Source organism: Mus musculus, chromosome 11 (assembly GCF_000001635.26).
Source record: "Mus musculus strain C57BL/6J chromosome 11, GRCm38.p6 C57BL/6J".
NCBI lineage: Eukaryota > Metazoa > Chordata > Mammalia > Rodentia > Muridae > Mus > Mus musculus.
In genome coordinates, this window is record NC_000077.6 from 60,197,948 (window position 1) to 60,225,711 (window position 27,764).

The window sequence follows — 27,764 nt, forward strand, 5'->3', positions numbered from 1 at the left end:
GTCTAGGGTGATTGCACAGTTCTTGTGGAAGGACAGGGGTGGCAGCGGCTGGTGATAACAGTAACGGGCTGTCCCTCCCACAGAGGCTGCCGTTGTAATCCCCGTGTGGCCGAAACTCCGAGGAAGAAGAGCTGCGCCCACAGCCGGTCCTTGATCCCATCCAGGGTCTAGGTTCCGGCTGCCTTGGGCGCTGGCGTGAGGCCTAGGTTGCGAAGAAAACCGGGGCCAGGCTTGGCGAAGGCAGGCCAGGGAGTGGCCAGACCCAGGGCACAATGTCTCAGGCGGGGGGCAAGTCCCCTGCAAGTTCTGAAAAAGACGTGGCATGCAAGCTGTGCCCCTGGGAAGAGGCTAGGCTGCTGGCTCAGTGGACGACGTGGGGCAGACCCAAGCCTTTCTTAGAGGCCCAGCGGCGGGGGACATGGCTCAGCACTTGGCATGGATCTGCCCAAGATCGTGGCAGCCTGGGCTCAGGCCAGTCTATCCTTGATGCGGGCTGGCCTGGGGTGGCGCCCTATGGCTTCTGTTTGTCCCCTTTCCAGTCTTCCACCCCACTGTTGGAGCCCCGTCTGGAAGCCTGAGGAGACTGGGCCTGGCTACCCTCTAGCAGATGTGCAGCTGTCCCAGACAAAACACCAACATGGGATTCAGGGACTGCCACTCAGCTCACTCGGCTCATAGGCGGAGACAGTGCTAGATTCGTGTACAAACCTGTGTACCCCTCTATATATATGTTACATAGAATGTATATATGTTGGGAACATGCTCGCTTCTGTGTGTCGCTGCTGTGCGTCGTGTGCTCCACAGCACAGAGCCCTAACCTGGCCTTGGCTGGGGTCGGGGCCAAAGTGATGCCCCTTCCCCGAGCAACTACCACCATCACCACCACCACGGCCAGCCCCCACCTGTCCGTTTGTGTCCTCAGCTCTGTCCACGCTTTAATAGGCCTGATGCAGCCCCTTCTCCCTGCAACGTTCTGTACATATGACTGTAAAATGGTAAACGTGTGTATTATATCTGGCCTCGTTATATAGTGTATATATATGTATACATATACATATATATAATATATATGAAGACTGTAAATGTTAAGACAACTAGTGTTCTTATTAGTATATTGCTTCACACTGAAGATTGTGTGTATCGAGCTGTTTCTAAAAGATGTTTATTTTCCTTAAGAGTTAAAAAAAAAAAAAACAGTCATTGCATTCAGAAAAAAAAAAGTCAATAAAGATACCACGATTGTTTTGGAAGTGTGCGGCCTGTGGATGCCGACCAGATTCCCTAAGGGGTTGGGAGTAGAGGGAAGGGGCCGGGGGACACAAACAGGGTTCCCAGTCTACTCACTAATGGGCCCTGATCCTTCGCCTATGCTGGTGCACAGAGATGACTAGGGAACTGTGTGTGTTTCTGGATATACGGGGTTATTACCTGGTGGAGGGCTGGAAGGCAAAGGAACAACTGAGACCATCAAGGCCCCTCAAGGGTTATGAGCCATGAGATCAGAGGGCCAAGGTGGCTCAACATAGCATCACCAAGCCAGCAAATACACCTTACAACAGATGGGAAGTCCGGCTTCCCAAAGGACAAGCCAGGAAAGATAGCAATCAGCTGAGGCAGACATCTGCCTACCCAGATAAACAAAACTGAAGTTATAAATAATTTCATTTTTTAATATTCTGTACAAAATTTCTCAACCTATGAAAATAAAGTTTGCAAAAGTCAAAGTAGTACATGGGCCTGCCCTGGAGCCAGGCCCAGCCGGATCTACACTATGTACAGGTCTCCCAGGGTGAGCCTCAGCTAGGGAAAAGCCACTAAGGTGCCTACAGAGCAAGAGGGTGCCATCGGGCCAGTGCAGCCTCTGCAATTTCCAGATCTGCCACTAGAGGTCGGCATGGTCCTGATTGCTTGTCAGGCTCACCCTCTGGAAGACCACAGCCAATGACAAAGGTCCTCAAGGGAAAGCTTTGGGGTCTAGCTGGAAGTGACGGTGGTTCCGCCGCCCAGGCGCAGGAGCATCTGCTGGCAGTCCAGCAGTAGCCGGTGATCGCCAAGCTTCTCTACGGTGCGTGCCGCCTCGGCCAGCATGCTCATTCGCTGCCCAGGAGCCGACAGGAAGGCAGGGGGCAGATAGCAGGATGCCAACAGCAGGGCCTCGGTGTGCTCCCGCCATGTGGGCCGTGGCTCCAGCTCAGCTGTAGTGCCTGCACAGATCACATCAAAGGGAGGGAGGCTTAGGTCTGGCCGAGCCCACACCCCATGTGCAGGACAAAGTAGCTGAGCTCTTCCACGTGGAACTCCCAGTCTGGCTGCTTTCTCCACTTGGGCTGGGCACACAGGGGGGCTCAGCTTCTTTCCTATGACTGCCTCAAAAACTGTCATCCCCGCTGATTTCTGTAAGTCAGCTCTCAGTATGTCTCACTAGACCAAGACGGCCCCTGACCCTCACCAGCCCTGTAAGCACAGCCACCTCCTCACCTCCTTTGCCACTGGAACCTGCCCTCCTCCTCAGACTGCGATCCAGGAGCTGGTGTGTCCGGGCAGGACTTGCTCCTGCCATCAGCCGAGCTGTGGCCTCATGTAGGAATACCTGAGAGGCAAGGAGTAGTCACCCGTTTCAGATTTACTGTCCCCCCACTCCCGGCTTCCTACCTCATGCCCCTCAGTGTGAGAACAGTGGGACTCACCCTCCTCATAGCAGGCCGGAAGCTCTGTGCCAACCGCCGCAGGCTGCTCAGGTCATGTTGGAAACCACGCAGCTCCAGAGCAGAGGCCTGGGGTCCATTGCTGGTACCGTGAGCTACCTGGACTGAAGCTGGTGACTGCTGCCGCTGCCACAGACTGGTACGGGCCACAAGAAGTAGATCACACAGGAGCAGCTGCATGGCCTGGGATAGCAGGCAGGGCAGAGGGAGGAGTTTCCCTATGGACATCAAGCTTTCCCTAGCTGAGGGCCACCCTGTCTCAAGGCAGCGTCAGTAAGGGCAGGAAGTCCACAGCACTGGGGCCTGACTCCAGGTTGCATCACTGAAGCACTGCATCTGCCTCAACACATGCACCGCCTCCTGCTACAAGCCCGCAGTCTTCCCAACAATGGCTCCCAACAGGAACCCTGCCAGTCTGCTCCCCACACCCTCCTTCCTGGTGGTGGCGAAACAGTAAAGCCCCCTCTCCCCAAGACTTAAGCCGTCGTTAAAACTGAGGTAAATCCATTTAGCATTATTCTGTACTAACACCAAGAACCTGGAAATGGACAGCTGTGACCCTGGCCTAGACAGGAACCCACCCTACCCCTCACCTTGTCAATGGAACTGCCAGTTGGTGTAGAGGCTAAGCTGTCCCGCAGGTACCCACTGGCCTTCTCACAGATGGCCAGGCTGGCTGGGCTAGATTCCACCTTTCTGTGGTCCAGCAGAGCCCGGGCAGCCTTGAAGGAGTACAGAGCTGCCCTGGGCAGGGGTCTCCTGTTGGGGCCATGGCAGACATAGGAAGTTAGACCAAACTACAGCCCTCCCTGAGATCTCCCGCCACGGTTCTAGACTCCTGGGAGGACAGCACTGTCCTCCTGTACAGATATTTAAGCAAAGTACTGCGGGGCTGACTGGGCGGGAGGGACCTGGCTGGGGACTCACTCAGTGTCCTGCAGCACCTGGGGGATATGCTCTACCAGTGGGTACAAGCGCTCAGCTGCCTCTTCATCCCGCCTCAGCCAGTGGATCACCACAGCTGTCAGTGAGGCCCACCACTTGGCCACTGGGTCTGGGCCTACAGAAGAGGGAAAGGTGCTTGACTTTCAGCCACACTGTATCTGGGTCTGGCAGGAGTCAGGACGGGGGTCTGGAGCTCACCAGTGGTGGCAGCCATGCTGGAGCTGACAGAGAAACTGCAAGCAGGAGCCCCGGCAGCATCAGAACAGCTATTTAGCAACTGCAGATATCCAAGGGCATCTGAGAACTCCCTGAGGCAGGAGAGAGCTGTCAGGACACATAGCAGCAGTCTCGGGTTCTGGGTGAAAATGGCTCTCACCAACCGTCCAACCAAGCATAGTCTGACCCTAGGATTCTACAAAAATACCACCTGTCTGGCTGATAGGGGAAAGCAAGACCCAGAGAGGCTCTGAGAACAGAGTCTGGCTACTCAAGAGGTTGGACAAGGCTTTCCCAGATGCCCTTGTTGTAGGTCTTGCCTGGGAGTGACACAGACAAACTCACCTGTCTCCGTCAGCTGCCCCTGGGCTGGGCTGAGCAATACAGTTCAACGCTCGCTCTAGGAGATGTTCACGGAATAGCCGGGTCACCTGGGCCAGCGGATCCACTGTGAGAAGGGTGAGCAGAACAGAGGTTAGGCACCCTCCTCTCTACAGTCCCCTCCCACACCAATGCCTTAATAAGCTGGGGCCCCAACCCAGAGCTACTTCCTAGTTCCAAACCCTAACAGACAGACAGTGATGGGTCCCTGCCCTCATAAGCTTGATGGGGAAGAAGGGGTAGGCTGTGCACAAGCTACACACTGGAAAGGAGAGCCTATTTAGTCACATACCCATGGCCCTGACTCTGCTCAGGACTCTTCCTAAGACAACAATGGTGTCCCCTAGAGTCACCTCTCATGTCCCCCATTGTCTGCTGACCCATACTGCTTCCTGCTTCTAAAGAACCTTGGCAAAATCCAGCAAAAGCCACCTCATAGCCACCTCACAGCCCCAACCCCACAGGGCAATATAAGCTGGTAAGTGAGGGCATTCAGAGAAGAGGGGACAGTGCAATGTGACATAGGGACAGGGATGAGGCAGGGGTAAGAACAGAACGAGAAAGCACCTGGGTTCCCAGCCACGCTGTACAGGCTCTCCGGGGGGGCACCGTGCACGGCCCAGTCCCCGTCCACAAAGAAACGGTGACCTACAGGGTGGCAGAGCCACTGCATGGCAAGAGGCACCGAGCCGCTCTGTGCTAGGCAGGCCTGGCGGGCGCTGCTCAGGAAGAAACGCTGTAGGGAAGGAACAGAACTGTCACACTGGCTCCCAGTTGGATCCCAGGAGGGCCTACAGCCCACCTGCTAACCACTGCCACATCCTGTTTAGCCCCTTGCCCTGGAAGTGACAGGTTGAGAGTTGTAAAGAGGAGCCCCCAGCCCTGTCCCCATCAGCCTACTCACTGTCAAGAAGTGCAGGGCTCTTGGGAGGCTGGTTTTGACCCTCAGGGCCGCTGCCACATAGATCTCTGCCAGTGTTGCCATGGAGATAGCATCTCCTGCGCACTCAGCCAGGTTGAGGGCACTTAGTGCCAGGTTAGAAGCAGCAAGATGTCCTCCTGTGTACTTGCCTGCAAAGTGGGTGAGGCATGAGGACAGGAGGTGACGGTGTGGTGGGGACCCTCGGAGCCCAGCTCCCAGCCAGCCATACCCATGGCATGCAGCTGGTGCAGCTTATGGTAGACAACAGCCGCATCCCGGGCACTGGCACGGGCATCCTTCCTCAGCCCACGGTCCCTCAGCAGGCCCCCGGCCTGGCCTGCCAGCCAGCGGCCCACCCAGAGACGCTGGAGCAGGTGGCGGATGAGGTTCCAAAGCAGACTGCAGGCCAGATCCAGGTTTGAGGTGGGCAGGGGCCGGCCCAGCGCTTGCAGGGCCAGCCACAGCTGTTGAGCAGCCTGGGGGAAATCTCCCTAGAGAAAAGATTCTCAGTAAGAAAAATGGCAGCAGGGATGGCAGCAGGGTACCCCCTTGTCTGGGCCCCTAGAGTCAGGAGCTCTGAAGGCGGGGGATGAGACAGACTGGAGAAAATGAAGTGAGCAGAGGCACCCAGCACCTTCCAGGCCCGGGGCCCCACCCCGCCTCCTCAGGGTCAGCCCCTTACCCGGGCCAAATCCAGGTCAGCTTGTTTGCGATGTCTCCAGAAGTGTACAGCCGGGCCAGAGTGTGGCCTAGTCACAGGTTCCCCATAGACAAAGAGAAGAGCCAAGCAGGCCAACACTAGTAGTCCATTGGCCAGCCAGACTAGGGGTGGCAGCAACCACTGGGTCCAATTAGAGCCATCTACAGGCAAAGAAAAGGTCTGAGAACTCAGTTCTCCGGAAATCCAAAGTCCCAAAGGTCTCTGCCGACAACACCTGGGCTGACCTGACTCACCTCTGCTCTCTGCCTCCAGCATGCTGCGCCCAGAACTACGGTGTGTACCCGTAGCATCAGAGGGAGTGAGAATGCCCCAGCCGAAAAGCGAGGCCAAAGGATTGCAGGTCAGACACAGAAAGGCCAGTACACACAGGGCCAGGCGGGAGCGGTCCAGCATGCCTCGGCTGTGTGAAGGCAGCCGCTGGGCTTTGACCTGGCAGGGAGCAAGGGAGGTAAGGGCATAGAGCTCAGCTAGCCCCAAAGGCGAGGCTAAAAGGTGGAGGAGACTGCAGGGCTGCTGGGAGAGGGAAGGGGCCATATTGCAGAGTCCAACCTGGCTATCCTCAAAGGCTGGACTGTCGGGCTCAGAGTCACTACCACCACTGCTGCTAGCTCTGCTGCCAAAAGACAAGGGGCTACTCTGGGAGGGTGAGCCGGCGTCTGAGGGTGGAGGGGTAAGCGTCTCCACCACTTCGGGTTTCATGCCCTCCATAGACACATCTGTGCCTCCTCCACTGCCACAAGCTGACACCAGGTCCTTCAGTGATTCTGTAGGCAGAAAGAACAGGGCTGGTGAGAGAGGCCTGGCCGCCAAGCGCCAGGACTTGGATGGTTCTGTTATGCTCAAAACAGGGGCCAAGGTAGGGTGAGAGCCAGAGACAAGGTTGGGCAGGGATAGAGAAGGCAGCATCAGGGTGGCAATCTGAATGAGAATGGCTTTCAGAGGGTCCCGTTTGACCGCTTGGTTCCCATTCCTGTTTGGGAAGGATTGGGAGGTGTGGCCTTGCTGGAGGAGGGGTGTCACTGTGGTAGGCTTTGAAATTTCAAAACCCCACACTATTCTCAGCTAGCTCTTTCTCTTGGCCTTGTGGCTGTCTCAATATTTGAGCTCTCGGCTACTGCTCCAAGCGCCAAGCCTGTCTGCCTGCCGCCACCACTGTGGTCATGGGTTCACCCCTGAAACTGTAAGCCTTTAATAAACCTGACCATGGTCATAGTGTCTTCACAGCAACGGCATAGTGGCCAGGACAGCAGGGGGGGGGGGCGGGGGGGAGGGGCTGGGACTCACTGCTTTTGTGTGCACTTCGTAGGGTCAGGTTCTCCTGCTTGAGCTTCTGGTTGCTGTGCTGCAAGAAGCGGATGTAGTCGATGGCCTTGCGCAAGACAGCAGATTTATTCAGCTGTGAGGAGAGGGAGAGGGCTCAGCCAGCCAAGTGGACCTGACCACAGGTACGAGAGCAGGTAAGAGCCGCTCTGCGTCACAGCTGCCTCGGGGCCTCTGGACGGGACGGTTCCTTCTGACTACAACTCTCCTATGCTGCTGTCTCCTGACAGTACCCACTCCACAGGGCAGAGATAAAAGTCACCCTGTGAATACTCACAACGGTGTCTCCCAGCTGCGGCCCCTGCTGTCTCCACCTCACATTCCCTACACCCTCAGCTCTCTACGGTGAGACCTTCCTTGACCACCCAGTTCACAACCACAACTTTCACTGGTCCTGGTTTCTTCCCCGAACATGGGAGCCAGCCGCTGCAATTCCCACTACTCCCCTAGGGAGTCAGTTCCTCCAGGACAGGATTTCTGTGCTTCATCACCACGCCCCCTCAATGCATAGACCAGCTTTCTTTATCCAGGCTGCCCTTGATAAGACCTAACTCCGCAAACGGGACTGCCTAGACCCAGACAAGTTGATGCATATGACTAAGTGACGAGGACTGACCTAATCCCATCCCCGGCTGGCTGATGTGCCCCATTTCTTCCCTGGTCACCCTGACCTGAGTCTCGCAGGCCTTTGGCCGTACCTTTGCTTCAGTGCCCACCACCAGGTCTTTGAGCTCCACAATCTTGTCATTGATAGAAGACCGGTAGCGCTTCTCAATGGCATTGTGGGCTGTGCGCTTCTCACCACGGCTCTGAGCTGAGCCTAGGGCCTTGCTGCCAGCTGCGAGTCGGTGGATGGGCAGTTTGTCTGTGTCCACAACCAAAGGTACTGTGGCCAAGATGGTCCCTCCACTCACCAGGGTCTGTGGGGTCAGATGCATCTCACCAGGTGGACAGACACATGCGCAGCCAACCCTCCCCCCCCCCCCATAGTCTCCCTTGTGCCTGAGCCATCTACCTGCAGGGGACCTGCCTGCACGGCTGTGCCAGGAGCCAGGGTGCTGATGCCTGCAGTCTTCACGGTGGCTCCTGCATCTGTCTTCACAGCTGTCAGCAGCAGTGAGTCTGCCTTGATGAAGTGTGGCTGCAGTACAACCTGGATGGGAGGGGCCAAGCTGTAAGCGAGCAGCATCCAAGCCAGGCGTCCCCACCCCCCACCTTCCTGGTCAGACCCACTCACTGGGACCTGCTGGACCTGTGAGGTCACAGTGTTTGTTCTAGGGGCTGCTGAGGCTGGCAGCGGCTGCTGGGAGGCCAAGCTTTGGACCTGGGTGTGCAGGGCAGGGGTGGGCAAGACTCCTGGTGCAGGGGCCAGCGGCAGGCTAGATGGTGGCTGCTGAGTGTTTCCTGGAAGGGTCCCTGCAGAGACAGAGTTTAAGGTTGCTGGCACAGGCTGCCTTGCCGACCTTTACCCCGACTGGCCTCACATAACTATCCCCATTACTTCATAGCAGGACAGACCCTGCACATGTCACCTTCCAGCTGCACAACTGGGGGTTGGGGGGATGCACTGGGCCCAGAACCAAAGGGCATCTCAGGTCGCAGGATGACCACCTAACTTCTGAAGCCTGGGAATTCCTCTGTAAGAGCACAGCGGCCACTCTTCTTCCATCACTCGCTCACCTGAGAAGCCTGAAGGCAGGCTCGAGTAACCCAGCACGGGCGCAGGGCTGAGCTGTACGGGTGGTGCGGGGAAGCTCGGAGGCAGGAGGGTCCCCGGTGACGGCTGTGGCGCTGCAGGCTGTAGGATGGTGAGTGGCACTGGCTCCTCTTTGATCCCAGGCCCAGGGGAAAAGGGGGACACGGACGGGTACATCTTTAAAGCAGCGGGTGCCGATGGTGGAGGGGACAAGGGTGCAGGTGTCACCTTGGGTCCTCCCAGGAAGGCTTCCAGAGAGGAGGCCAGAGAAGCAGAAGAGAAGCTCTCAGGAGAGTTGGCACCTGGGCTGCTGGGGCCTGTGTCCCCTGTCTCACCCCCAGCATAGGGGGCGTCAAACAGGCCCGGGAAGTCACTGTCTTGGTTGTTGATGAGCTGGAGCATGTCTGGGGGAGGAGACGACGCGGTGAGTGAGTGGCAGCAGGGTATGGAGGCCAGCTCCACACACAGCCGCTTGTGATGTGTGCAGGTGACAGTCCTGGGCACACCAAGGAAGGCCTGTACTGTTGGAATCCTTACTCATTTCTAGCCTGCGCTTCATGCTGTGGCTGGCTGAGACTGTCCTCTTCAAGGCTCTTGCCTCTCACCAACATCTCCTAACATCCCCAGCATAGCACACAGCAGGGCCACATTTGTGCGTTCACTCATTCACCTACTCAGCGTGTACCAAGTGCCTACACCAGGCAAGGCCTTCTTCCTGGGCCCCCTTCTCCCTAAGGCTTGGAATCAAAGAACAGAACAGACAAAAACTTTGTCTATGCTATGCTATGCCTAGCAACGCTGGGGTCTCAGCTACTAGGGAGACTATCCTCGAGAATCCAAGTCCAGCCAGACGGCTTGTGACACACAACTTTAATCCCAGTACTTGGGAGGCAGGGGCAAGTGGATCTCTGTAAGTTCAAGGCCAGTCTGGTCTATACAGTGAGTTCCAAGTCAGCCAGGGCTACAGAGTGAGATCCTTTCAAAAAACAAACAAAAACAAAACAAAAGAAGGGTAAGCGTCCAGCTGAGCAGTCTGATGGAACCTTACCTCACAAGGAAGGAAAATTCAAATCCCACCCAAGAACCAAGATCTTCCCTGAGAATGCTCAATGGCCCCTCTCTTAGTGTGTTTTATATCCGTGGGTTGGTGGGTTTTTGTGTGTGCCAGAGTGGAGCAGAGAATGCACATGATCAGCACATACTCCACCACTGAACTCTCTACCTTGGCCTGTCCCGTTTGTTTAATGTGAACACACGTGTCCATACGTATGCAGTACTTCCCCAACCCACCCCCTCATGACCCTGGAGACTGACAGACAACCTGGGGAATGCAGGCACTGCAAGTGAGCCCCATTGCACCTAGTATTTTAGGGATCAAATTCAGGTCTCTATCAAATGAGCAACCTCCATTTCTGGGCTGAATTCCTGCCATGGACGAAGGGAACCTTTAATCCCACCGTCCTGAGGCATCCGCTGCTCAGTCCTGCAACCATGCAGGTGCCCTCTGTACTGCATGGTGAACTCTGAGCACTTGCTCGAAGGCAGGAGGCCATCCAAGACACCTCTCCCGCCCTTGCTGCTCCCTCTCCACCAGGATGGCTTGTTAAAAGAACACATACTCAGTCTACAACGTGGACAGCCCTGCTCTGCCCCAGTTGAGCTTCCATTTCTCAATCTGTAAAACAAGGGCATGCCTCACACACTCAGGAGGTCCAGTTCTCAGTAGAGGAACAGGTCCTAACAGGCAGTAGGGCAGAGGGGACACAGAACAAAGGAGCTTTTACACTGGAGCAGCGTCCATGCCCACGGACACTCCAGGGCTCTTCCTTTAAGGGTGTTTGCACAGGGTCCCCTGCACACAGAACTTGACAGAAACTCAGAGACTCACTGGGATTCCAGTGATGTCACCCACCCACTCAGTTACAAGGGAAGAGGGAGCTACAGAGAGACAGGGTCGTTCTAACGGCCTCTGAGAGTGGAACTCCCAAACAAGAGTAGCAGACATGGCACACATCCACGGCAGGCAAGGTCCTTATCCATCTTGGTCAGACTCAAAAAGTAAGGTCCATGTCAGCATATCGGGTCTGGCCAAGCAGCAAGCCCACTCTGAGGTCAAGATACTGACTGAGCCTGCTTAGGCCAAACAGATGCCCTGTTGTACAAGTGAAGTGACTGAGCTGGCCTAGTCTCACTGAGTCCAAATCTCCCTGACAGTGTTGAGAGCTAGCCAGTACCCCTACTCAGACCACCATCTCAACCTGGGCGTGCTCACCTGCTCTGGAGGCAAGAAAGGACACTGGTGCAAGGGCCACAGGCACACAGACAGCACACAACAGACTTCATACCCAGGTCTACAAACAGGCTGAGCTATTGTTGCAGCACCTTTCCTTGTTCCACCAAAAAGCCAGGGGCAAAGCCACCATCGCTAACCCACTCCTCAGCAGAGCACATACCCAGGCTTGGAGCAGAACCAGTGGCTGGCCAAGTAGCCAACCAATGTGCCTGTGTGTTCTGGGCATGGAGCCAAGGCCCCGGGTCTGGCCATTCTGGCTTTGGTTTCCCCTCTGGAAAAGCTCTCTTATCCTGGCTCCTTCCTCCTCGCAGGGACTGAACAGTCCTCCCTGGCACCATCCCAGCTCCAGGCCCTCTACCCCAGCTGGCAGCTAGCAGCCTGGCTGGCTCAGTCCAGGCCCTCTCACCCACTCATGGAGGCCACCTTTTGGGTCAAAGGGCTCTATAGCATATAGTGAGCATAACACTAGGGGGCCCACACTGCTCTCACATCCCCTGCCCACACCTCCACTTGCGCTGGAGGCCACCTGCCTCCTCTCCCTGGGCCTCAGTTTCCTCCTCTGCAAAAAAGAAAGGACTAAAACTAAACCGTTTGTTTGACACCCTTGCGTGAGGCTTTGCCCACCAGAGCAGGGTATCAGTACTGCCCATTGACAGATGTTTGAGCAAGTGGTGTGTAACTGCAGGGGAGAGACTGCCGTGAAAAAAACAGGGTGGCAGGCTCAGCCTTCTGGATGCTTGCAGACTCTCCAGATTTATGCAGGTCATAAATAGTACTTTTAATCATAGGACCTTCCATCTCTCATGCCCACTCAACATTAGCCATTTGCCAACTGGGGAAACCAGGGTCAAGAAGGAAAAACTAATAGGGCTGGAAAGCCTGCCTTTTGCTGGAGGGTCCAAAATGGCCAATTTAGGGCCACCAAATGGGTCAAACTCCAGGATTGACAGGACAGTGGCCTTCTTGTTTCTTTCTCCAGATCCTGCCCAGAGGGAAAGCAGAGGATGTGGAGAAAGTTGTCTAAGTTGCAAATTGCAAGGTGTCGGTCCTTAAGCAGGATAAAGAGGCCCACCAATTTCCAGCCCAAGGTGGGGAAGGGCCGTCCTGCATTCTCTGTTAGAACACCGTACTGCAGTCCGCTGCAGAGACCCTGGCAAAGTAATAGAGTGCAGGGTCCTCCCCAAAGTACCTTCAAATGTGCAATCCATGGCTCCGTGGTCCGCGCCCCGCCCCTAGGGCGTGCAGACGCTACCCCGACAGCTTCCGCGCCGATTTCACCTGTCAGGCCCCGCGAGGCTTTAAAGCCCGCCGATCGCCTCCGTGCCCCGCCCCTCGGGTGAGCGCACATGGCCAATCAGCAGCCGCGCCGCGCCCCATTAGGGCCCCGCCCACCCCCGACGGCGGCAGCTCGGGTTTCTCCCGGTGCTCTGAATGGGGCCGGGGTTACTAGCGGGCGTCCGCCTTTAACCGCGTCTGCGCCAGCGCGCGCTGGGGTTACTGGCGGTCACTGTCGTCCCAACCCCTGCCGCACAGGCAACCATCCCCGAAAAGAGCCTGGGTCCGGAATCCGGACGGCGTCTGGCTTTGATCCCGGAAGCTCTGTGTTCCCACCGCTGGTTCGTTCGCACACACCCAGAACTTGCCTGGACCATTTTAGCCTCAGTTTACCCACTCCTGGCCCTTCGCATCGAATGGCAGCAGCAAGATTTGCCTACAGTCTGAGGAAGGCCAATAGTTGCCTTTAGATAGTGGCAGTTGGTGGTGCAGGGTCATCTAGCTAGCAGAGCGCCCCAGGATGAGAACACTTGTTTCAAGGAGGGGGGGGCTGATGATCCAGTTCTGGATCCCTCATGAAACTGCCTTCAGGAGTGAGCTAGGGAAATCCTTCCTCAAATCACGCGTCCAGGATATCCTGCTCTCAGCTCTGATGCCCCTAGGCTGGGTCAGTGTCTTCCCTCCAGGTATCACAGCCCCCAGCAGTCAACAAGTGAAGCCTTACTCGATTCTCTTATAGCACTCTGCAAAGGCCTGCACAGGAACCAGTCTCTGGGACAGAAGGGAAAGGCAGTGGATATTAAGGGTATGCCAAATCTGTCCCTGTCCCTTGCTGGCAAATTGAAAGCTTTCATACCTGTGCACACACAAGCATGTGCACACACATACTCCCGCCATTACCATCACCACACAGTGATGGCCAGCAACCTAGCTTCTGTGGCAGTGGCCCAGCAAGGTCTGGCAGCCTAGTTGGCAGACCAGGGACTCACACAGTCTGTGAGGGGTCCAGCGACCAAGTAGTCACCTTATGTGTGTCAGGGACTTGTGGCCCATCTCTCTTTTCAGAGTCTTGTCTGGGAAACAGACACGTGTGTCTGACATTCCCCTGATCCCCTTTCTAGGTCTTTTCACATCCTCATAGGAGGTTCATTCCAAAGAAAACATCTTTTTATGACACCGTTCTGTCCAGCCTGCAAGTGCTCGAGAGTCCCCAAACCATGCACAGCTCCTGGGAAAACCTCTGACCTCACCCAACTGAAGGCAGGGAAGAGCCCTGACCCCAACACGGGGGGGGGGGGGGGGGCTGGAGTCCAGGCATGAGGCTTCCCAGTGTTGACCCTACTCTGCTCCTTCTGACATCTGAGTCCCGAATACAGAAAGACTTGCAGAGGCGGGGAGGCTCATCGAAACTCCGTACAGGTGGGGTCACGTCTCCCCACCCCTGTCCGTATCTGGACACTGGACAAGTGTGACCCAAGCATGTGGGCACGCTTGTGAGTACAAAAGCCTTAGTCAAGCACTGGACCGGGGGCAGGCCTGACAACTAGCAGAATGTGTGTCCATGCTGCCTGGCCTCCCCCCTCACCACCTTCTGAGCCGGGTCGCTAGCTCATGTCTGTAGATGCTGGTGGCCAGGGGGAAGTCTTGAGAGGAAACGGGACCTTAAAGCCAGCTTTGCAAGCTCCTTGAGAATAAGCCTTGCCAAGGATCTGCAGCTGTGTGCTGCGGCCTTTCTTTTCTTTTCCCCACCAGCTATGCATCGGGAGCCGGATGCCTCTAAGAGCCCCCAGGTCCAGACTCTACCCCTCCCTGGGGTGGCGATTCCAGAACAAGTTAATAAAGAATCTACCCACTCAAAAAGGTTTCAGCAAAGGTGTTTCCTCTCAACAGCCGCTGGAATTGGCTAGACCTGCAAACTAGACCCTGAGCTGCAGGACTGAGTCAGTCCTGGGCACCTGGTAGGTTTTTAACATTTTAAAGGGAATGAGTAGGGCCACCCAAGAACTGAGGGGAGACATCAGCCAGCACGCTACACACCTAACACGCTACACACCTAACGTGAGAGTGTTCCTTGCCTCACCCTAGGAAGGACTAGGGCTCAGTAGGTCCTGCAGTCTGGAAAGGGGCACCACAGTAACCAAGCTACGAGCCATCAGGGCATGCTGAATACTGACTTCTCACAACCGTGCACAGACTTCCAGGTCACATATGTGATTTGAAGCAAAAGGACAAAAGGGGACCCGGGCACAAGCCTCCTATACTCCCTTCTCAAGCCCTGATCCTATCTGGCTTCAACCGGAAACCTGAAGCCTCGGCTGCCCCTCCCCAACAGAATCAAAGGACCATCCTAGGTGAAAGCCACTTGCTGGGGACAACACGAGAGATCCAGCCCCTGGTGGATACTTCCACTCCACCAAGGAACCAGCTGCGCACATGCTCGGGGTGGGGTTGGGGGAGGGATGTGAGACGAGTGGCAGAGGTGAGAGGCTGGGCAAGCAAAGACAGGTGGGTATCAAGGCTGCCTGGGGACGTGACACTTGAGTGTAGTCTGAATAAATAGGGCTACAAGGGAAGGAAAACTCTCTGGCCAGAAGAAAAGGCAAAGCCAAAGACGGAAACCGTACAAGCTAGGTGTGAGGGCAGAGGCAGAAACAGTGGCTCGGGTAAGGACAGGTTATGCTGGGATCCCAGTGAGCCTACAGGATTTCCAACCTATCCCATCCCCTGAAGGAGCGCAGGAGAGAGAAGGGGAGCAGGCTGCATAGAGAAGTGGCACCACCTCCCACCGAGGACACAGGACAGTGCCCCCTGCTTGGGGACTTGCAGGTTAGAGGACTGGGCTATGGCTCACTGTTTTTTCAGGCATGCAGCCTGCCCTGCTGCTCCCCAGGCCCTTACTCCTCAGAAGTCCCTGGCAGGCACTCTGGTCCTTGGCTGTCGTATGGGTGCCAGGGCACAGGGGTATAGACTGCCTTTTGTGCACTCAAAGGCCCTGCTCCAGGGCATTAAAAGAATGTGGTTCTTCCTGGAAGGGGATAGGCTACACGCAGGCTGATGAAACAGTCACGCTTGTGCTCAGGACCTCTTCCCAGTGAGGACACCAAGGTCCAGAGAAGGATCAAGAGCCCTCAGTGGCCTCGGGAAGCACTTGAGACCCTGGCTCAGTTCTGCTGATCCACGGTGCCTATACAGTCTGCTCCTATATAGTCAGTCACGGCCTGAGGTGAGCCCTGGGCCAAGCAGCCTTTATCGCCTTCGTATATGCAGAGAGACAGCACAGGGTGCTGTGGCAGGCCTCCGAAAAGGCCCACAGTCATCTGGGCCTCAACCACTTACACAGCAAGCCCCACTTATGCAGAGGGGCTGGGAAGACAGCTCCATTAGTGGGTGCTTGCTGTGCAGGCAAAGGGAGGGACCCGAGTTTAACCCCCACAAAAAGCCAGGTATAGAAAAATAAAGAAGCAAAAAATAAATTTAAAAAGCAGGGGGAGGTGGGGTGGGGGAACCGGGTATGACAGCTGATGCTTATAATCTCAGGTCTGAGGGGCTGCACAAGGACATTCCTTGTTTGATGGCCAAACTGCCTTTGTAGTCAATTTGTGAGCTGCAAGTTCAGTTAAAAAAAAATGCTGCTTTTAAAATTATGTGGAAGGGCTGGAGAGATGGCTCAGTGGTTAAGAGCACTCGTTCTTGCAGAGGACCAGGGTTCAGTTCCCAGTAACAGAGGGTGGCTCACAACCATTCCTAACTCCAGTTCCAGGGTATCCGATTCCTTCTTCTGACCTCAAGAGGCACTGCACACACAGTGTGCACATAAATGCAGGCAAAACATACGTAGCTAATAAAATAAATCTAAAAATTTGTTGCTTTGTAATTTCAGAACTCGCTCTGTGGACCAGGCTGGCCTTTAATCCCAAGTACTGGTATTAAAGGTGTGTGCCACCACCTCCTTGTCATTAAAAAAAAATGTTTAAAATATATTTTTTCCAGCACTTGGGAGGCAGAGGCAGGTGGATTTCTGAGTTCGAGGCCAGCCTGCTCTACAGAGTGAGTTCCAGGACAGCCAGGGCTACAAAGAGAAACCCTGTCTCAAACCAAACCAAACCAAACCAAACAACAGCTATATATATGTGTGTGTGTAATTTATGTGTGTGTGTGTGTGTGTATATGTATGTATACACACACACATATATACACTACATATAGTGTATATATATACACACATACATACACATGTATATATTATATACATTTAAATTATGTGGAGAAGCAAAGACACTAAACATCTACCTCAGAATCTATACATCTGCAGATACACACATTTGTACACCTGTGCATATATATAGCCATAAACAGATGCACGCAAAAAGAACTCAGTGGAATCTGTGATGGGGCCATGTAGTACACACACACACACACACACACACACACACACACACACACACACACGGTGGTCTTCAGCCTTCACACTCTGCCTCGCCGCTTGCCCTGCCTGATTTCTGAAAGTATCCCAGCACTCCTGTCAACCTACCATCCCCTGGGCTGATGCTGCCAGGAACGTCCTTCTTACTCTCAATTCTTCCCACATTCTCTCCTCAGACTTACTCTGCTGTTAACCCTGACTATCTCCACTGTCTGGGGGTCATTGTCCATGGAGAAGCCTGAACTACAAGCCCTATCCTCCCTCAGGTGGGGACAGCCTCAGCAGGCTCCTGTTGGTTTTCCTTTGAAACAGGGTCTTATTTTGTTTTTGTTTTTGTTTTTTTTTTTTTTGAGACAGGGTTTCTCTGTATAGCTCTGGCTGTCCTGGAACTCACTCTGTAGACCAGGCTGGCCTTGAACTCAGAAATCCACCTGCCTCTGCCTCCCAAGTGCTGGGATTAAAGGCGTGCGCCACCACCGCCCGGCTGAAATAGGGTCTTAAATAGCCCAGACAGAACACAAACCTCACTTATATACCTGAGGATGACTTTGAATTCTTGACCCCTGCCTCTACCTCCTGAGTGCTGGGATTACAGATGTGGGCCACCACACAGAGAATTTCCACTGTCTCTTAGGATACTTATGTCCTGGTCACCTAAGCTCACCCCAGATGGTCTGACATGTGGCCCTGATAGAATAAGACCCTAGTTAGCATAGGCCCCACCAGTTTGCCTGAGCTGGGGGGCCAAAACATGTTGGTCACTCTGGAGGCAAAAACAGCCCATGTGCCCGGTGCAGGAGCAGCTGTTCCAGGCTCGACTGCAATGCTGTACCTTTCCTCTTTAAGTCCACACAATCCTCTCGTCAGAGCTATGTTAGCCTACAGGGAAGTGGCCCTGCCCTGAGGCACCAGCAGGTGACTCTGGTCAGGTAAAGGCCCATCTCCCCAGCATCACCAGCACTCACTTCTTCGCTTACACATTTGCAGCTGCTTGATGGGGCCAGAACTGTGTGCTCCTGGGAGCTTTAAGGAACCTGATCTGTGAGTCCAAGGCTGCCCTGCCCCTCCCTGTGCAGGAAGCTGCCCTGAGAAGGAGACAGAACAGCAGGCTCTGGTCCTGCCCTCCCTCAGGTGGGCACAACATCAGCTGGCTCCTCCACCACTTCCTGAGGACAGTCTCCAAGGCTATGGCGCTTACATCACAAAAGCACAGGCCCCTCTGATGCACGGTGAGAGAGGCCATTCAGAGGCTATGGCTGGAGTTTCTTCTAACCTTAGGCGATGCTAAGGATGGGCCTTGCTCTTTAAAGCAGGGTGGGGGCCCCTTACTGGCCCATCTCTCAAGTAAAAAAGGACAGAATCATTACACAGTACACACTCAGGACTTGGAACCACAGCCTAGAACATTCGGGAAACTTCCTGTACAGGTTCCTTGGATAGGGACTGCCAATACGGGTTGAGCACAACACAACAGGTTCGGCTGCTGGTTACCCGTTCTGAACAATGTGAGAATAACTCTGTAGGCACTGTGTCAGAATGCCTGATAGCCTCTAACAAGCTCTGCTGGGCCCCATGTAATCCAAAGAACGAGGTCTAATATTGTATCTATTATAGTGTTAAGAACCACAATGCCCGAGCAGTCGGGCCACACGTCCAAGGCCTCTCTTGGGTTTCCTGTCCAGCTCCCAGGGAGCTTGTGGGATAGAATCTGTTTTGGGCAGCCTGGTGCAAGGTTTCCCAGGATGTGGCTGGGGATGGAGGCAGAGTGTCTGTTAAGGGGACAATGGTCAGAATAGGTTTCTCCAAGGCCATAAATTCTCCTCCCCTGCAAAGCCCCAGATGGCATGGCTGGACACCAGGGCAGGCTCTGAGCTCCTCTAATTGGGAGAGCCCCACCTTGTGAAATGCTGGGCTGTGGGTTTAACTTGTTATATGGCCCAATCAGTCACCAAGTTTGGAATTCTACATCAGGCTGGGCACAGCTTAGTGATGTATGAACCTCTGGGATCCATCCCTAGCATTTCAAAATAAGTTAATTAAAAGTCAGAATTTATGTCTTCAGGCACGTAGCCAACAGGAGAAAGCCACTCTCCAGCCAGCAGAGTGCCTAACCTAGGCCAATCACAATCAGACAAAGGCTAGGTCCTAAGCTTCCACCAGGCAGTGAGCCCTGTTTGGAGCTGACCAGGTCATTTGGGAAGCTGTGTCCAGCTAACTAATGTAGGAAAGAGGAAATGCTCAGCCACTTCCTCCTGGACCCACACCTAGCACCTTTCTCCCTCCCCTCAGAGGCATCACACAGCTGCCACCTCTTCTCCTGACCCTACCACATCGCAAGGAAACCCTCAAAACTGTATTTCAGAGAGGGTGAGGTAATTTCCCTAAGAGCGACAGCACAACGGAGAGCTCTCCACTGCCCATTAGACAGGGTGGACGTGAGGACGCTATGTCTCCCAGTGTGCTCTTACTCTTTATCCCTGAGGGGCTCTGGACATGGGGACCAAGCAAGAAGGGTTACTCGACTGTGCTGGCTAGTTTTGTGTCAACTTGACACAAGCTAGAGGAGGGAACCTTGACTGAGAAAATGCCTCCCTAGATGGGCAAGCGGGTAGAGCATTTGCTTAGTGATTGATGTGAGGGAGGGTCCAGCCCGTTGTGGGTGGGGTGGGCCATCCCTGGGCTGACAGTCCTGGGTTCTATAAGAAAGCAGGCTAAGCAAGCCAGGGAGGGGTTAGCACGCCAGTAAGCAGCACCCTTCCGTGGCCTCTGCATCAGCTCCTGCCTCCATGATCCTGCCCTACAGAATGCTGTCCCAGAGTGCAACAAAGCAAGCTGAAAAGCAGCGATAACTAAGTGATAACTAGGTCTATAAAGATAGCAACGGCTTCTCTTGGCAGGAGGGGGAGGGCTATAGAACCTTTGACCAGAGATTCTAACCACTGTGTCCCCTCGCCACTCAGCTGCGTGGAACCTTGGGAGGTCAGAGTATACAGGAGGCAGAAGGTGTATTCCTGGGTGGGTGTGTGGGGTTAGGGCTCTAGATGCAACTTTCCAAAGGTTGTCACTACGCTGGAGTTAAGACCTGGCAGTGACACAGCTGTTTGGGAGTCTGCACAACCCCACTGAATGATTGGTCGTTGGAAAGTGGCGCTACTTGAGAGGGACTGGGGGTGTGGCTTGGTTGGAAGAAGTGTATGTGTCACTGAGACTGGGCTCTAGGACTTCGAAAGCTAAGTGTCTCCCTTTCTCCACCTATGGATCTGGATGGAGAGCTCTCAGCCACTTCTCCAGCACCATGTCTGCCTGTGTGCCGCCACACATTCCAGTCATGGTAACAATGGCCTAAACCTCTGAAATTGTAAGCCAGCCCCAGTTCAAAGCTTTCCTTTATAAGAGTTGCTGTAGTCATACTGTCTCTTCACAGCAACAGAACACTGATTAAGACACCAATACATTCATTGGTTCATGAAGCTCAACTTGAATGGAATCGTTTCTTCACTCTGTAACAGCGCCCTATCAGATTCGTAGACACCTCTCCCTGGGGAGAGTCACACAATACTGGAACATAAACAGATACAGTGTAAGACCAGGACAGAGAGGGGGAATTGGAACCCAGGAGAGCTTCCTAGTAAGCCACGCTGGACCTAAGCTATGTATACACCTTGAGCCAACAGACTGTTGGGGAGCTGGCTGTCACAGGCCTTGGGCTCCCCAGGGCTCCTAGAGTGACCAGCCAGTCTCAGAGCAGCACTACCTCCATTTGCCTTCTCTGCCCTCAATGCACAGTGGTCCCTATCACAGGCTCCCTTTGCCAGCCTCCAGTGACCGGACACCAGGAGCAAGGAGAAGACAGCTCCTCTGGATCTTCTCTGAGGTCACAGCCAGAGCAGGACTTGATGCTCTGGGCACAGCATCATCTTCAGATATAAAGGTGGCAAGCTCACAGAGGAGTCATATGACAGAGGGTGAGAAAAGCAGGCTGGAGATGGCCAGTGGGACTGGCTCTCCTTGCCACTTTCCAGTCTTATGTCCAATGCTGCTCTGGGTTGAAGGAGACAGCTACATGGCTCCCCAGCCCCTGCCTCAATCTCACCTCTTCGTCCAGCCTTGGGAGCCAGAGGTCCAGGCTCTTGAGCCAACAGCCTGGGTCTGAGTTCTGTCTTGCTGTGGCTGCAAGACTTGGACATGTCATTTACCCTCTGTTTTTGGTCTCTTACTTGTAAGATAAAAGTATGTCTTCCAGCTGGGCCTGTCGGAAGGATTCAATGCAATTCTCAACCTAACACCAAGTACTCCATAAGTGTAGGCTATCCATGTTGGGATGGATGGACACCCAAACACCAAGAGGGAACTTCTAACAACTCAACACTGTACTCTCCTCCTCCCATCCCTCCTCTCACTGTTCCTAACCATGCCTGGATCTCAGGTCAGCCAAGATATCTCTAAACTTTCATTCCTCTTAAGTGTCTAGCAGTTTTTGTTCTCCGCCCCCCCCCCCCCAGACAGGGTTTCTCTGTGTAGCCCTGGCTGGCCTCGAACTCAGAGGTCCACCTGCCTCTACCTCCTAAGTGCTAGGATTAAAGGCATGTGCCACCACTGCCCGGCAGGTGACTAGCAGTAACTCCAAGCTTTGATGGCACATTTAGGTCTCTGATGAGGACGTAGGCACAGCAGTCCAAGGCTGTGTTGGATATAAAAAACAGCTTAGGTGTCTATCAACAGAGCATCAGGGGGCACAATCTACTGTAATCCCACAGGCCCCATTGTAGTTGTAGACACACAGTCATGATTATCTGGGGTGGAGGAGGATGTGGAGCAGCCTTAAACGAGCAAGAGAAATATAATGTTTTGAAACTGCTAACAGCCACCAGAGATCGTTGAACAGTCCACCTAACATGGATACATATCTTATAGTAACAATGACTTGCTGGGGTTTTTTTCTTCTCCAGATCCGCCGCCACTCCTTCCCTCCGCCCAATTGGTAGTTGTTGTTGACATGGGAGATGAATCATACTGAGCGAGTTCAAGTGATGTTTTAAAGGATCTAAGTGGCCTGGGGTGTGGCTCAGCGCAGAAAGCCTGTTAATATGTTCTAGAATCCGAGTTACTGCCCCAGAATCACAAAATTTGAAAAATATTCTAGAGAGCACCTTCTCTCTTCTATCAGATTTCCAATTCCTCAAACTCAGGTCCCGCCTAAAGGGCCTTTGCCTCCCCCTCCGCCTAAAAAGTATCTTTCCTTTCCGGTGAGGGGGCTGCTCCTTAGCTCTAGTGCACTCAAAGAGACCTCCCTGACCTCAATCCAAAGTAGCCAGATGCTTGCAAGCCAAGGTAAATGCAAATATCGGTTCGTGGACTTTCTTGGGAATTTTGGTGAACTCAAGAAATGAGAAACCCCGGGTCGGCCTGTGAACTGTACACAGGACCAGGCTTGAAGTTGAGTGGATACTCAGCGTGTCCAGAAACCTAGCCCACTGCGGTCCGGAAAGCTCAACCCTAGATCTCAGGCGCCAGATCGCGCAGTGCGCACGCGCCAAAGTTCCCGGCCAAGCGCCCTCGCCGGACGTGCGACCCTGCACAGGCCGCGCCGGAGCCCCGGGACACGCACCTTCGATGTCGTTCAAAACCGCTGTGTCCAGTTCGCACATCTCGGCCAGTGTCTGTTCCAGAGCCGCCTCACCGAAGGCCAGCTCGTCCATGGCGCCGGCGCCCACCCGGCTTCGGACTAGGCCCACGTTAAGGAAAAGTTCCCCGGAAACTGGGTTCCGCGGGCGGAGCCACCTGAGCGGAGGGGCGGGGTTTCCCATCAAGCCCCGCCCACCAGCCTGCATCCTGACAGCTCGCCTAGCGGGTTGAGACTGCCTGCCCGAGCCTGGTTTCTAGCAATCTCCTGCGGGTGCACAGGCACTGGGCCTTGGCTTCTTCTGTATCAGGCCAAGGGAGGGACCGAATGGAAGCCACAGGACTAGACCCAGCCCAGACATCGTTAGATTAAAGGGCCAGGGATGGGGGGCCCAGCATGAGGGTGGGAGCAGAGAACAGAAAACTCACTTCCTAGTCTTGCTGTTTAGAACCAGACAGTCCTGGGTCCAAAATACAGCAGATACAGGCCTGCAGTGGGGCCCCTCCACTATGTGCCTCTGTTTTCCTCATCTGTAGCCAGGGTCCAATTATCTATGAGCCAGCTGAGAGGTTAGAGAAGCATGGCCCATAAGACCTGTCCACCCTCTCAGCTTAGAAGTCTAGAAGTGGGCCTCCAGAGGAGAAGAGTTCTCAGGCAGAACCTGCAGGAGGAGGGGGTGGCTGGAACTTCTGATCTTGTCTTAATCCTATCAGTCCTACCATTGGAGCAGAGAGGACCTGAAGGGCCAGTGGGCTCGTACTACTCCTATAGAATGACTTGTGTCTCCAAAAGGATCTAGAAAAAGTGTGAATCTCAAAGTCAAGAAGGGATTCTGTGAGCCAGGCATGGTGGCACACTCTGTTAATCCCAGCACTTGGGTGGCAGAAGCAGGTAGGTTTCTGAGTTCGAAGCCAGCATGATCTACAGAGTGAGTTTCAGGACAGCCTGGGCAATACAAAGAAACCTTGTCTCAAGATACCAAAAAGAAAGAAGAGAAGAGAAGAGAAGAGAGAAGAAAAAAGAAAAAAAAGAAAGAATTCTGTAACAGAGGTCCTGAGGACCTGAGCCCAGCTACTGGGTCATATGTGACCTGGGGCCAGGCCAGGTGCCTGAATAAAGACTGAAAAGTGAACCCTGGGCCCTGTGACTTAGGAACAGGTAAAGCAAGGGAGGGAGGAGAGGTTCTTCGGCGTGGATTGAATAGACCATTCTGGCCCACAGGTGATGCAAGTTGGGAGGCAACGGCAGAACCTACGAGTCAACCAGGGAGGGTCAGGGCCCCAGGCCGCCCAGAAGCTGCCTTGCTCAGACTGCAGATACCTCGGCTGCTTTCACCTCCCAACCAATAGAGTTAGTTGGGGCAAGGAGGGAGGGTGTGCCTGGGCTTCACCAGGACACATTTTTGTTCCTTTCTCAGAGGAGCTGCTAGAAAATTACACAGGAGTTGGCAGGGCTATAAAACGCACATGGAGCCCTTGCTTTGGGGTCACCCTGCCATGTCCCACCATCAGAAGACACCCGGTTTTCTGAAAACTCAAATAGCCTGTCCCAGCCAGAAGGACTCAGAGGTCAGCTGAACCAGCACCACACCTGATGTGTAGCTGGGCTCACTGGTTTTCCCCAGTCAACTTACTAGAGCTGTCTCTGCAGGAAAGGGCAAGGTGTTTGGGGACATCACAACAGATCTGCCTTGTTCTGGAACTGTGTAAAGTGTACAGATCCACAAATACACATTTCATGGCTGCAAGAGCTAGGGCTACTGTCCTGTCTCGAAAAGCAAGAAAGAAAAAGAAAGGAAGGAAGACAAGGAAAGAAAAACCAAGCCCAAGGTGGGAGATCAGATCAACACAAATCTCTGCTCCACAGATTGGTTTACTAGGACAGCAGCCAAGGGGCATCTTTACCCTGTGCGGAAAGCTTGGAAAACTAATGTCTAACACCCCAGACCTCCAACCAAAGCTCTCTGGATTGCCTTGCTGGGCTCTTTGACGCTCAGCACACAAGCTGGTCTGGGGAGCCTGGGAAGGGCGGGGTCTCAGCCCGACCGACAGTTACCTGTGTCAGCAGGCTCAGCATTGTGCAGTCTTGGGGCATGCTAGTGACATGCCGAATACTTTTTTTTTTTTTTTTTTTTTTTTGGTATTAACTCGTTCCGATCTTTCCAAAAAGCCTTAGGAAGGCGTCTGTTTCCTTCCCATTCTACAGATGAGACAACTGAGGCCGGAGGCGAAGGGACCTGCCTAGGACTCCTCAGCGCTGCCCAAGGTTGTCTTGCATTGGAGACAGTCGCAGTGCACAGTGCGGGGTGGGCAGCACGGCGACCCCGAACTCCGGGTGCCAGAGGACAGGCCCCGTTCGCGGCGCCGTAGCCAATGGGTGCAAGGCCCCCGAGTGGGGTGACGCGGCGTCAGCGTGCGCTCGCGGTACTCTGGTTTTGGTCACGTGCCCAGCGCCCGTTCGACCCGGGGGCGGGGCAGTATGACCTGAGGGTACGCGCTCTGTCTGGAGGGACTACTCAACTGCAAGCAGGGCTTCTAAAGTGCAGATTTCTGTGCCTGCTCTGGCTGTCGCTACCTAGGGGACCAGCGTGCACTTCCCCGTTGGTCCCCACCCTTTAAGCACTGCAGACACTGAACCTTAAGCAGCAGGACCTCTCTGCTCAGCAGTGCCCTCAGTGTTGGGAGTTCAGCGGTGCGTGGAGTGGCAGGCGCCGGGTTGGACGCTGCTGCCACTCTACATGACCCCGTTATCTTTCTTGACTGCAGGAACTAAGCTTGGGCCTGCCTGGGCGAAGGAGGAGAGGAGCAGGCAGTGGAATAGACTGCTGAGAGCCCAGAACCACCTGGGTGGGCTTAGTCTCCTGATCTCACTTTATATAGGGGACTGCTGACTTGAGAATGCTGGCCCTAGATGAGGGTTGGTCTCATTAGAGTCCACATCTGGTGCGAGCTGATTCGCCATCTGCCAGGGTTTTGTTTGTTTGTTTGTTTTTGGTTTTGAGGTGTCAAGAGCCCTTATAGAAAAATAGTATAGGATGTACAGAAAGGGAAGCCCATGTGCTAAGTGAGTTTTTTTTCCAGCCCCTGTGTCTTCTGACACTTGGGCCACTGCAACTCTCTTTGACCTCGTTGAGCAGAGAAGTGAAACATCCCCCAGACCACCAGATGCTCTGGGTTCTGGCAGAGGGACGGTGCCATCCCTCTCGCTACACTCCCAGCCACCAGAAGGATAAAGCAGGAGGTCTGCGTTTGACACCAGCCTGGCAGCTCCCATCTCTTAAGTTTCAACTGGGATTTCTCATCAGAGTGTTAAGCAAAAGGGAAAAGGATTGCAGTATCTGCTCAGGGATTCAATGAGGCCTCAAAAATGGAAGGGTGGAGGAGCACAGGGGACAAGCCAAACAATCGGCTGTAAGGACTGTGATAGGTTAAAATACAGACTGTTTCACCTGAATGTTGGATTTCAGGCCACACCGGACTGATGACCAGCTGTCTTTCCAGCCAGTGTGTGGGCTCCTTTCTCCATCCTCATCTTCCCTGGGATCTAAGCCCCAACCCACTCCACTCAGAGACCTGAACTAACTGGGATGCTTAGGACATGCCCTAGAGACCTGAACATAGTCTTCCAGGGGCCATGAAAGAACTATCAGCTTCCTTGAATATTGCAGCACTTCCTGGGTCTCATGTCTGTCTAGGGTCTCTGGTTTTGCTCCTGCCCAAGATCCAGAAGACATGTTTCTCTTGGAAAGTGAATGGATGGTGAAGCTCCTTTCACATCAAGAGCTTCCGTGGAGACCGCTGGGTGGGGCCATCATCAGGATTGGGCTCCAACGACAAGAGGGAAGGCAGCAAGGCCTAGCAGGAAAAAAAGAAGAACTAGAAGTTTGTCTCTGTCCATATGTACCCAAGGGGCTCTATGAACCCATGCTGTAGACCTTCCTCTACAGTTTTCTCCTTCCTCTAACAGTCAGGGGGTTGAAGGTGAGTTCTTGGGATTTTGTGTAAACCACTGAAAAGAGCTATGGCCTGGAGCTGCTGGCAATGTCTAGTCTGTTATAGCAGAGCCAACCCTGAGGAAGCAGAGCCAAGACACACAGAGAACAAGCATCTAGCCTAATATATAGGTGGCATCTGTATACAGCTGTTCCTGAGACCCATTCCTCCTGACTAATTTCTGCCACAACCAACACCCTTTAAGTGAGGCATTTGGGCCAAGACTCCATCTTGACCAAGAGACCCTAGTACCACTTTTCCCCAACGTTCCTTGCATTTGTTTCCTCTCACAGGATCCCTGCTTTACAGGAACATCTATTAGTCTATTGGGAAACCGCACTTTGGCAAGCGCCCACCAGGGGTTGCAAAGTCCCTCCTCTGAGAATTGCCAGCCAGATCATAGCTGCATGACCATCCTGCCCTCCCTCCTGGTCTAGCCAGCCTACCCTAGCAGTGCCAGAGCCTTTGTCCCTGCAGGCCACAGGAGTTCTCTAGCACTCAGCAGAGGAGGGGCCTTGGTTCTGGGAATTGAACAAGGCTTCGAGTTCCCCAAGGGCAGAGGCACTAGCCAGGCACAGGCATAAGGAACACTAAGGGGAAAAGTGCACTTGGGCCTTGTGAGCCAGAGCAGGCTCGGCCCACCTGCTCTTCACAGTGTAGAGACTGGGTTCTAGATTCTTTAATGCCACGTGCACCTAGCACAGAGCTAGGGCACAGGATGCATTCAGTACCTGAGTGTTGTGTGCTCAGCAGAATCTGGGTTGTGGACCTCCTCTACTGTAAGAATGCACTTCTCTTATTCCCTATTGAGGGCTTGCAATTCACTCCACCTGGTCAGAGTCAGAGCCTCAGCTCCTGAATCCTGGGGTGACGGTGGGTCTTAGGGTGCTGAGTGCAGACACTCTGGCCTGGGTGAGGAATTGTAGGGACTCCTATCAGTCTGTGCCTCCCGGGCCTTTCATCTGCTGCATATCCAGCAGACTGGAGTCTGGGTCTAAGCCACAGTTACATTTAGCTCTGTGTCCAAAAGCAAGTCTGGATTTTCCCAGCCCCAACTTTTCTAGCACAGTGACAGAATGGCAGACATTAGCCAGGGACACACAAGTTTGATACACTTTCTACACTTGAGTTCCATCCTCAAATCCAAGAGGCGAAGGGTTGGAAGGGCTTCAGATCCTCAAGCTAAAGGAGACATAGGCACAGGCACCTGGATCTACCTCCTCTTGTCTCCCCACTTGGTCCTTTTGCTCAG

At 54.1% G+C, this 27,764-nt stretch overlaps 2 protein-coding genes and 2 non-coding genes across 15 annotated transcripts in view; 1 reads left to right on the forward strand and 3 right to left on the reverse strand.

The window, feature by feature from the left end:
* The window catches only part of Rai1 (retinoic acid induced 1), a 94,281-nt gene extending 93,031 nt beyond the window's left edge, over nt 1-1,250 (forward strand). For 4 of the 6 annotated variants that reach the window (XR_879537.3, XR_879538.3, XR_003949361.1 and 1 more), the window contains one exon: nt 84-1,250. Coding sequence is in view for 2 of the 6 variants with exons in the window: in NM_009021.2 (NP_033047.2) it covers nt 84-98 (15 nt within the window). In the remaining 4 variants the exon portion in view is untranslated. The remainder of the gene's footprint in view (nt 1-83) is intronic. The other 2 variants (NM_009021.2, NM_001037764.1) reach the window with 1 other exon arrangement.
* On the reverse strand, nt 1,137-26,239 carry Srebf1 (sterol regulatory element binding transcription factor 1). Of its 7 annotated transcripts, none has more exons than NM_001358315.1 (19): nt 24,576-24,634; nt 8,891-9,310; nt 8,448-8,626; nt 8,226-8,363; nt 7,909-8,130; nt 7,175-7,286; nt 6,440-6,654; nt 6,124-6,319; nt 5,852-6,030; nt 5,399-5,660; nt 5,152-5,318; nt 4,815-4,983; nt 4,212-4,314; nt 3,849-3,958; nt 3,633-3,765; nt 3,299-3,464; nt 2,688-2,888; nt 2,479-2,590; nt 1,137-2,204 (listed from the first exon to the last, which is right to left on the reverse strand). In NM_001358315.1, the coding sequence occupies exons 2-19, from the start codon at nt 9,306-9,308 to the stop codon at nt 1,975-1,977; spliced, it is 3,312 nt and encodes a 1,103-aa protein (NP_001345244.1). In that variant the 5' UTR covers nt 9,309-9,310; nt 24,576-24,634; the 3' UTR covers nt 1,137-1,974. The 7 variants fall into 7 exon arrangements, with proteins under 7 accessions (NP_001345244.1, NP_001300908.1, NP_035610.1 ...); NM_001313979.1 differs by lacking the exon at nt 24,576-24,634 and adding an exon at nt 22,506-22,680 and having other exon boundaries at nt 8,241-8,363; NM_011480.4 differs by lacking the exon at nt 24,576-24,634 and adding an exon at nt 22,506-22,680.
* Mir6921 (microRNA 6921) lies at nt 2,591-2,670 on the reverse strand. The gene has a single exon (NR_105886.1). It is a non-coding gene; the product is annotated as a microRNA 6921 (primary transcript).
* On the reverse strand, nt 4,315-4,380 carry Mir6922 (microRNA 6922). The gene has a single exon (NR_105887.1). It is a non-coding gene; the product is annotated as a microRNA 6922 (primary transcript).
* Nucleotides 26,240-27,764: the final 1,525 nt, after the last annotated feature.